Source organism: Histoplasma capsulatum, genomic scaffold (assembly GCF_000149585.1).
Source record: "Histoplasma capsulatum NAm1 scaffold_7 genomic scaffold, whole genome shotgun sequence".
NCBI lineage: Eukaryota > Fungi > Ascomycota > Eurotiomycetes > Onygenales > Ajellomycetaceae > Histoplasma > Histoplasma mississippiense.
In genome coordinates, this window is record NW_001813976.1 from 1,784,001 (window position 1) to 1,794,489 (window position 10,489).

Sequence of the window (10,489 nt, forward strand, 5' to 3'; positions counted from 1 at the left end):
CCCACCAACATATTCCACTGTAAGTCACATTATTGAGCATTGCTGCGGCTTAGAATACAGACCCGTTCACAGGGCGAATATCGCAAGAATCCACAAGAAGGAAATTTGGCTGTCGGCCCCGTCTATCTGCTCTCAAGTTTCTGAATTCGCAATCGGAAGGAAATACAGATTCCATACTTGCACAACCGATACCAACGTTGTGAACACTTGGGGACTACAATAGATGGACCAGCAATTTTGACCTCCGTGTTCAAATTGTGACTTACCAAGAATTACCTATCCTTCGCAGCCTCCTCTCTCAAACTCGGTGTTCTTTGAATAACGCAGGGAAACGATCCGTCGGGGGAGAATATGATGTCTCCCATATTTGACTAAATTGACGAGACTTCGACTTGGTCGGTTTTGTAGTTAAGAAAGGCAACTATGCTTTTTCCAGTCAACATAAAATAAGACAAAGTTGGCCAGTCATCTAAGGCCATCTGCATATCTGGTGGAAGATGGACATAGTCGAGCAGACTGCACTTCCCCAGCGGAGCAATAAATTCGGTCGGAGGGACGAAGTGGCCATTTCCTATAGTTAACTTAAGGATTGTAATTTACGTCAAACGGGTTTTTTTTGAGCTAAAGGCACAACATCCATCCAGGAGATCACAGGACGAGTAGCAAAGACAGAAAATGCCGTTAATGATGTGTGTTTGGAATTGGACTGCAGTGAGGAGAAAACTAAATACTAACAATAGTCATCCTAATATTTCCAGATAAACGTGCGTAACTTACGCACCCGAATGCAGTGGTTCCATTGAATATTCACTAGTAAGTTTTGATTTGTTAGCTATATTTCCTTCGTAGACGAAAGGACTGTTATGCGCCGCTACGTTGGTGATATTGCCATATTTGCATTCGCAGAATTCCGGGATAGCCATTGCATGGACAAGTATTTGTTGGCTGAGCGAAGGATGGAGTTGTAGTCTTTGAGGAATTTAGAGTGCTGATGAACCCTGGCGGCTAATCAGAAGAGTAGAAGAATCCTATGTTCTGCTGGCGTTATTGTTGACGAATAGCCTATGTCGAGCACCGTGGTTTCGGTGGGATGACCATTTCCTCGAGACGGAGAAGGGTCGTAGCTTCTTGTGCCTGCGTTAATTGCGACAAAGAAGAACCCTAGCAAAACGGAAGCCCGCAAGCCCAAATCGACAGATCCTGGGTCAGATCCCTTGAAGCTTCTATTTAAGGAAAAGTAGTAAAAGCGTTTTCCAGCTGCAGGTTGGGAACAAGTGATAATATACTGAATAAGCAAGCCTAAGGTGAAGCTTGAAGGAATATCTGTTGATACTGGCCTCCTAGGCAAGGGTGACGAACGAAATATGGAGAAACATAGAACAGGTGGCCAGAGAATCTGTTAACAAGCAGTTGTTGTAGGATCATACAAAGAAAGCAGATGCAAGGATCGCATTCCTTGCGGCGCGCAAATGCCAGTTTCTGACAAGTCCACCTGGCGTCTTCTCGAAGCATTTTCGGCATGGATCCATCATCCATCACCAGAGGGAAAAAAAAGTGGACTGGCCATGACGTCAAGCCGAGGCTCATTGCCTGATCAGGCAACAAAGCCCTAACTACTCCGTACAGAAGGCTGATCCGTCGGATTTTGATAATGTTGGGATTTGGGGTTTCGAATAACTCTGCGATTTCCCATGACCTTTCCATTGGTTCGATGTCCTCGGTTTGGTTACCCGGCCCCTATCAGTCAGCTGACCGATGTTATCAAACGGTATGAGGGTCTGTTTCAGGGGAACTTGTATAAATTTAGCAAAAATCCATAGGGATTCCTTGAATTGGCGAGCCATAATAGCTTTTGGAGATCCGTTGTCTTCTTTTTAACAAACCAAAAACTGCTTTTGTTGGTTAGGTCGGGTTGCGGGAAGCCATGTATCCCCACTTCTCCGCGAGTTATTACCACCTATTAACCAATGAGTTTATCAGAGTCAGACTCCAAACCTTGAGAGCTTGCCTTTGCAATTTTCGAGTCCAGTAATTTGGAGAGGAAAGTTTGGACTAAGAGAGGATGTCTTGATGTTCAGTCCTAGCATAAACCACGACAAATGAATTTTGATTTACAACAAGAAAGGAGGCTGATTGTCTAGCAAAGGGTATGCGCGCGGTCCTCTGGGAATAGAAGTTTAAGAGGCCATACACTAAAGCTTACAGGGAAGGGAACAGTTTCATGGTATGTCATTACAGAAGAAGCCGGGTCTCTTGATAGGATGGTATCTCCTTAACCGGATTAAGCTAGTATTTCTACTCTTCCAAAACTCCCCAATCCAGACTTTGGTGAAGTCAGAAATCATCACACTGAGAAAATGACTTTGAAAGTACAGTCTGTCCAGCCATCAGCCCACAATCAACAGGGAGACATACCCCCGTAATCGCGGCTGCTAACTCCTTGTTGCTAAGAAACGAAACTGCATTCGCAACATCCACAGGGTCAACCGTCCTCTTCAATGGGTACCATTGCATAACCTCCTCGAAAACATGGGGGTTGGCGGCGACTCGATCCTGCCACACATTCGTCCTCACTGTTCCTGGGGCGATGGCATTTGCCCTGACTCCGAACTTCGCGTACTCAACTGCAATTGAACGGGTGAAGTGAATAAGCCCTGCCTTGGCGGCGCTGTACGCTGGGTTCCCAAAGACAGCGAGGCCGTTGACGGAGGCGATGTTGACGATGCTGCCACTGGTGCGTTTCAGTGAGTCTGCGAAAGCGGGGAAAATGAGGAATGGGGCGTCGACGTTTAGGGCAGTTTCTCGCTTCCATATCTCCGGGGTTGTTCGTTGTAATGAAGGGGAATAGGTTGCACCGGCGTTGTTGACGAGGGTGAGCACATCGCCATCCAGGATGAAGACTTTGCGGGCTAAATCGGCCACCTGGGTAGGGTCCGTGATATCACACACTACATACGTGAACCGCTCATTCTCCTGGTTTTGCTCTCTTGTTTCCATGCTCTTATTCAGTGTGGCAGTGACTTCGTTGGCCTTCGGTTCGTCAATGTCTACCAGAACCACATGATCGTGAGATTCCGCAAGTCTCATGGCAATGGCCCGGCCAATGTCACCAGCTCCGCCCGTTATGACTGCGATTGAAAAAGTCAAAGGATCCAACTGCTCTTCTAAAACTTGGCTGGATGAGACCAGGATTGGGGATATTTCAATAAACGTTTAGTCTAGAAAGAGACTTATCTTGTCTCCTCAGCTAAGGCTAGATGCTCTTTACGCTTTATCAAGTAAATACCTGAATGGGCCGATACCGTAGGCGCAATCCTTAATTGAATTCTAACACGAGAGGGGAACTCCGCTTGCTTACTAAGGAAACAAGTGGGGGAAAATGTGCATGAATTCGGGTGATAACGATCATGACCTCAAAAAACATGTTGGGCTCCAGTCAAGCATATATTTGGATTCTGGGAAGGATTGATTTTAAGTTACAGGAAGTAAAGGATCTGGGGTATCTTATGCATAATAAAAGGATAGAAATACAAAAGAAAATCAAAGGTCCAACAACTCATGAATATTGAGCTGCTGGAAGAGAAGAGAAACATTCGGCTTTTAATTTTCATTTAGCATGAAATTGATGTGCCTCGCTCTAATTCTGCTTCTAAAGCTCGAGCCAATTCATCAATATTATCATTAGAGTCGTGTGGCCGTCCCTCCATCATAGCTTCTGAGCTTGTAGCGGAGGCTGATGTGGCAGAATCGCCTTGTGTAGTGACGGATGGAGCTGCGCTGGTGGAGTATGTCGATTTTTGTGGTAATTCTCCCCGTAGAGACGGAATTGCTGGCAGCAAACGTCTTGGTGGCCGGTTATTTTTACCGAGCCATTGATATTCTTTGCGACACATGGCGGTTCGAAGCTCTTCTGCGGCATGTTTGCCAGAATATTCCTCCGCAAGGAAAGAGACGGAGGATAAGTCCTTGGTATTGTGGTTCGTGGGTTCGTCATCAGTCAAATCGATAGTAATGGGATGCGGGTGAGGTGTATTCCGGGCTGCTCTCGGCGGATCGGGTGGTAAGTTAATGGATGAGTCTACTGTGACAAGTTCGGGCTGTGGTGATGGTACTGGTGTTGGATGTCCAGGAGGAAGATGTGCTGGGTGACGAAGGATCTGGGCGGATTGGAGCATGTGCAAATGCTGGACAAGTCCATTGTATGCGATGGCAAGGTTGTTGTATTGGCCACGCCAATCCTCAGCTTGCTTCCTAAACTCTTCGGTTTTCCTTTCTTGGGCCAACAGGGCACGCTTTAGGCGGAATGGCTCTTCTTTCAACATCTGCTCCTTACTCTTCCCAGTTGTAGGGTCGACGGTTTTCCATTCAGCCCACACAGTTCTGTATTTGCTTCGTTCGGATCTAACCTTTTGGAGATTTCGACGGTATTCCTCCAATCGTACTGCCACATCATCGGGCGCAACCTCAATACACCTGGCATGTGTTGCCGGTGCAGAAGGAAAATATCCTAATGGCCCACGGTACTTGGGGTAGGGAGATATATACACCTCAGGCTTTGGGACGTGACGAAAAATTTCGCGATGTTGGGTGGCAAGTATATCCTCCTTCCTGAGACGGAAATTTTTGGTGATATAGTTTTCAACAAATTGGATAGACTCTGATACATCCTGAGCTTTGCATGATTCCTCTGGGCGTTGAGGAGTAGTGGTTTCAGGGATATGCTCAATTGCAGCAGCAGCGATAGGAGAAGTGCCATTAATCAGAGAATTAGCAGACAACTCTTTTTCAGAACAGGGATTGTCCAAACTATTTAAAGAAGGATGTCTTCTATCAGTATTGTGAGTATCATCCGAATCCCGGGAGAAAGACGTCAAAAGGGAGCAGATTGATGAGCGGGAAGCGTTAATCGTAGTTTCTAGAGGGTGCCCAACAAGCTGTGAATTTTCAGAATCACAACCTGACGAACATGCGTCGGGATCCTCCCCAGGCCCGGCTTCGGCTATTTGATTATTTGATGGTATGGAAGAATATGGCATACAAGAAAGTGAAAAGTCACCTGAATCATGAGTGGCTCCATGGTTGGCGGGTCTAATGGTCGTTAAGGAATCGAAGTTAAATTCATCGGGGAATTGCAAGGAAGACCAGAGATCGGGGATCTCAGGAAGGTCTGGTGGCTGGAAGCCGGGAGGCAAAACGGAATCGTTTGCGGGTTGGTTGTGATGATCAGTCGTACTTGATAGGCTAAGTTGCGGGGAGGTTTGCCCAACATGCTGTTTCTTCGAAGGATGTGTATAGTTTTCGAAGACAGAATGGACTGACCTTATGTTATCATTATAAAAAGGCCTTTTCCGACAATCCGACTCATGATGAAACCCTGCTGGACTATCAGGTACGGGATTTATATCTCCCACGGACCCTGAAGCAGTTTGAGCTTCATGTCTTTCGGCTCCTTGGTTCGATCCAGATTCCAGAGTGTTGATCACCGCGCCTGGTGTATTCTGCTCATTACTATAGGAGGCAAGAAGTTCTTCCGGTGGTAGGATATCCATAAGCTGGCTTTCCCATGACAACTCGAATGTTTCATCGTCATCAAACAAACTGTCGGGACTTTGTTGTCGACATTGGGTTCGTAGGGGGCTCGATGGTGCACTCGTAGGCGGGTGGACAGCCTGAGGTATTGATGTTTCCTCAAAGCAAATTTGGCGGTTCTGCTGTTGCTGCGATCCGGGGAGATGTGTAAGCCCCAGAGCTTGATTCATAACAGGCTGACAAGAACGAGGGTCTTGAATATTCTTTGGAGTAGAATGAGATGAGCTGTGTAAAGAAGCATAAATACCTTCTAGGGCCCAACTATTACTATCCATCGTCATGTTAAATGACGAGCAAGTCAACGTTTCATAAGCAGAAATAGCTTCAAAAGAATCAACCGCGATCAGAGCTCCCGATCTGAAATTCTTTACACTGCCCATGCAGATGGAGTCCAAGAGCCTGGGGCAGCCGAAGATATCTTTATTTCAGCAATGATTGCGGATTGTTACCCACCACTGCAGCAAAGATGTAAACTTGGAAGCACGTATCATAACATGCATGGATGCCCTTGATTGCGAAGTTGGTGTTGGTGATGGGGTTCATCTTGGATAGACGGAGACAATAAATTTTAGGATCTAACCGTATTAGGAAAGGTGTTCATCGCCTCAGCACCTCTCACGTGGCTTAAGTTGTCTGCGCGGCCGAAGCTACCTAGTTGAACCTCATCGGATGAGCCAAATGTGAATTCCCCCAAGAGCGGTTGCACTTCGATTTGGTTAATTAGGCATTATTTCCAATATTGGAAATATTCTCTGCAATCTCAATATGAGCGTTATTCTCTGTACTGGTAAGTCACCGCTTCTCAGTTTTCCAGAGATACGACTAACCCCCTTTTCTCAGCTGGTTATGACCATACAATTAGGTAAGTTTCAATCTTCCCCCCTTCACCCCCCGCAACAGATTAGACTCACAGAGATTAATTTATGTTTGTCACAGGTTCTGGGAAGCCCTTTCTGGCATTTGCTCGCGAACAATCCAGCACTCAGATTCCCAGGTAAACCGCTTATGTATCACTCCAGACAAGCGATATGTCGCGGCAGCAGGGCGCGACAACGTGAAGCTATACGATATCAAATCCACAAATCCAAACCCAGTAATGACATTCGATGGACACACCAACAATGTCACCGGTGTTGCCTTTCATTGTGAGGGCAAGTGGATGGTCACAAGCTCGGAAGATGGCACGGTTAAAGTATGGGACACGCGAATTGGGACTCTGCAGCGGAATTATGTACATCAGGCACCTGTTAACGATGTTGTGATTCATCCGAACCAAGGAGAGCTGATAACATGCGATCGCGCTGGATTCGTGAGAGTCTGGGACTTGGGAGAAAGTAAATGTACGCACCAACTTCAGCCTGAAGAGGATATCGCTATGGCCAGCGTGAGCGTCGCGAGTGATGGGTCTCTGCTATGTGCAGGTAATAATAAAGTATGGTCTTTGCCAAAATACCTTACGTTTGGAAATCCTTTTTTAAATCTATTCTGCTAATCACGAATTGAACATTAGGGAAATGTTTATCTCTGGCGTATGATTCAGGATCGTGATCTAACCAAAATCGTGCCATTTATCACTTTCCAGGCGCATAAGGACTACCTAACTCGAGTGCTACTTTCTCCTGATGTCAAGCATCTCGCCACGTGCTCAGCAGATCATACTGCTAAAGTGTGGTCGCTGTATCCAACGCATGGTCCGTCCAGGGATGCGGAGGAAACAAAACAGGGAGCCGACGACGAAACGGCCAACGAGAAAACGCAACCTAAGAGCGCCTCAGCGATAGCAACAGATCCGACACCCACCACAAACGGGCACGATGGCGTATTGAACAGTGATGGTACGCTCCGCTCACACATACACTTGATTCCCGTTGATAGTTATATACATACTTATACTGAAATAAGCCACCTGCTAATTTACTTTATAGATATATTTCTAGATCCCTCAAAGGCTAGCAAGCCCCTTACAGACACCAATGGGTCCACAAATATATTCCCAACTCCGTCCGATGCGCCCATAGACCCCAAAACCAACGCTCCGTACCTCGAGGCTACGTTAGCTAGTCACCAACGTTGGGTGTGGGATTGCGCTTTCTCGGCAGATTCGGCGTATCTTGTCACAGTTTCCAGCGATCACTATGCGCGCCTTTGGGAGCTGTCGTCGGGCCAGATCATTCGTCAGTATAGTGGACACCACCGCGGTGCGGTCTGTGTTGCGTTGAACGATTATTCGGAGCCTCGATAGTAATACATATGGGAACTTCGGTTGGTCATGCCATGTTCAACGAATAGGCCTCTTTGAGAGAAGCAGGGGATTTATATTCGATTTCGGAGCGGTTACGCAAGCTAACACCCTGTTTCGTTTCTTTGTTTTTCTTTTCTTTTTGTTTGATTGTATTGATGTTGTACCCATTTGTTATCTTCTCAGCTATGAAAATTATGTATAGGTATTTCATATGTCAGCGAGGAGTTTGGGTGATTGTTTAACTGCAGTTTGCATTTGCATTCAATTGTCTTTTCTATTTCATTTGCATTCTGGCGGCGAAGTACGGAAGCAAGTCCAAGAGCTAGGAGGATGGCCTTACACAACGCTATTTCTCTCTAGTTCAGATATATGTATATATCTCACGTTTAGGTGGCCAATTGACGATATGCGTTCCGCAGTATGGATCTTTAACCGTTTCCCGTCCGTATTTATATCCATTCAGTGCCAATATAGGGGAGCTCAGCACATATGAAATCTGAAGATTTGAGCACGTAACCCCTCCTTCAAAATATATGTTTACTGGAATTGTGTCCTTGTCATCATCCATCCGGCTGACATCTAGCAAAAATCAGCATTCCATCAGTAACACTACTAGCAGCATCAATAGAAAGGATGAATCTAACAATAATAGTAAGATACTTGGGTAAGAAAACCCCGCAAAAGATACGTAGAATATAAATAGCAGGGAAGAATGACGGCATAACAATACTATATCTTTCAGGGCCGATGGCCTGTAGGTTACAGAAGGTAAAAAAAATATGGTAGAAGGGAAGGGAGAAAGAGGAGGGCTGATACAGGCCAAAGACACATCATACAATCCAGTCAGTTCGCGCCAAACCACACGATATTCAAGACCAAATCTAGTCCCTTATCCTCCGCGTTTGGGTATTTGAACGTCCACATTCCATCACGGCTAACGTCCCAGTATGCCCCGGAGGCGGAATGCATTCCTCGTTTACCAACTTTCTCGCGCGACTCTGGGGTATCTGGCGCTGTTACTCCTTGTTGTATGATTGTGCAGTTTACGTTGAAGCGGTAGGGCGGGGGTTGGGGGTTGTCGGTTTCAGCGTCATCGTCTGGCTGATCGGGTGTTGTGGCTTCAATGAGTGATTGGAGGACTGTGTTCTGTAGCGATTTGTGGACTTAAGTTAACGATTGAGACGTTGTGGGTTACGGTATCATTGAGTGTTTTGAGGCAGCGGGAGGTTGGGTTTGAAAAGGCGGTCCCCGCGATTTGCTCACGGTTGCCATTGATGGTTTTTGAGGTGTGAGAGGGCATTTGGGGTTGTTAATATATTCAGCCCTGTTATCAATGGAGAGATGAACGCACAATTATATGAGAGCTCCATTGGCCGACTTGTTCATGGTCGTAGCTCTGAACATCCTCCAACGCCGCGTCACATGCCTAAACGAACGTGAATGGATTGTTAGCGAGAGATACTTATAAAGCCAGTCATTCGAATGGGCACATACATCAGTCGCAATTTCCGTTAGGTCCGCAATTGGGATAGGCTATGTGTGTTAAGAAAGGACGTCAGTCAGTAACCACGGCGAATTGGTGTGGTTATTGAAGTGGAGTGTGCAGCGTCTAGGAACGTACAAGGTTGGCCCCATCTGCTTCACCACCCATGATCAGTGGACAATATGAGTATGATTGTTAAAAAGGGCAGTTGAATATATATGAGGGATACGGTGCAGGTTACAGAATATAAGCCGGGAGGAGGTTTTTTATAATGTGGTGAGAGGTGCTGATTCTACATGGATGCTGACCAATCTCAGGGCGCATAAGCCCAGTAACGCTGTGGAGTCAAAAAAGTTTCCTAGTAAGAAGCGCGTATGAGATATAGGAACGCGATTGGCTGGAATTAGCGCGGAGGGAAAACCACTATCAGCCTTGGGCACCTGAAGCTGCAATGTCCTCACAGCAACGATAGCCAGAGAGTTCAAGTGAGCTAAATGCGTCGGGACATAGTTGACATAGTTCACACCATATAAAGTAGCTGCGCAAGAATACCTAGTGCACTAGTTTACAATACAAAAGCAATGGCGGAGTGCTTCGGTCCCCTAGCTATGATGCAATGTGTCAAGCCAAGCAGCGATCCACCAACCACACCAAACTTCGCCGCCACGTGATGATCACTTCGGCTTCCAAGGTTGTAGCAATTGCGATAGTTATCTCACAAGACGGCGCGGGAGTCATTTGGCGTCCGCGGTTTGAAAAGCATTCTTCGGAGCATATTATCCTTTCCATTTTCCTTTTTGGTGAACCTTCCTATCTCCTTTGATTGCTATACACTATCCAATTTATCCCACGGTTCGCCTCTCAGTTCCGCTGCTGGCAGAGAACTTGAGAACAAAACTCTGGACCTCCTTTCGCCGTAGCAACAGTTCTCAGATACCCATTTATTTACCTTATATACTTTCACTTGGAAAATGTCAAGTCAGCCCCTTCTCCAATCTGGCCCAGGTACGTTCCGCTCAGACTATCCTCAAGTCATCCCTTTCCAATCACGTTTGCAGGGTATTGTTTTTCCTTTATGTGGGCGGAGACTTGCACAGCCATACATAATACATATATATAACGCACAGCATGTGCCGTTATTATCATTCTCAAGTCTCGATTTTCTAACTCGACTC

At 46.2% G+C, this 10,489-nt stretch overlaps 4 protein-coding genes across 4 annotated transcripts; 1 reads left to right on the top strand and 3 right to left on the bottom strand.

The window, feature by feature from the left end:
* Positions 1–2,334: 2,334 nt before the first annotated feature.
* Positions 2,335–3,087, bottom strand: HCAG_06152 (hypothetical protein; the record flags this gene model as incomplete). The annotated part of the gene is made up of 2 exons (XM_001538497.1): positions 2,335–2,361; positions 2,416–3,087. The coding sequence occupies 2 exons, from the start codon at positions 3,085–3,087 to the stop codon at positions 2,335–2,337; spliced, it is 699 nt and encodes a 232-aa protein (XP_001538547.1).
* A 524-nt stretch (positions 3,088–3,611) lies between these two features.
* On the bottom strand, positions 3,612–5,759 carry HCAG_06153 (predicted protein; the record flags this gene model as incomplete). The annotated part of the gene is made up of 3 exons (XM_001538498.1): positions 3,612–4,806; positions 4,967–4,993; positions 5,320–5,759. 3 exons carry the CDS (start codon positions 5,757–5,759, stop codon positions 3,612–3,614), a joined length of 1,662 nt encoding a protein of 553 aa, XP_001538548.1.
* Positions 5,760–6,354: 595 nt separating this feature from the next.
* On the top strand, positions 6,355–7,831 carry HCAG_06154 (WD-repeat protein pop3; the record flags this gene model as incomplete). Its single annotated transcript, XM_001538499.1, has 5 exons — positions 6,355–6,376; positions 6,430–6,451; positions 6,526–7,021; positions 7,100–7,424; positions 7,527–7,831. 5 exons carry the CDS (start codon positions 6,355–6,357, stop codon positions 7,829–7,831), a joined length of 1,170 nt encoding a protein of 389 aa, XP_001538549.1.
* Positions 7,832–8,674: 843 nt separating this feature from the next.
* HCAG_06155 (predicted protein) lies at positions 8,675–9,482 on the bottom strand (the record flags this gene model as incomplete). The annotated part of the gene is made up of 4 exons (XM_001538500.1): positions 8,675–8,977; positions 9,183–9,257; positions 9,326–9,364; positions 9,453–9,482. 4 exons carry the CDS (start codon positions 9,480–9,482, stop codon positions 8,675–8,677), a joined length of 447 nt encoding a protein of 148 aa, XP_001538550.1.
* Positions 9,483–10,489: the final 1,007 nt, after the last annotated feature.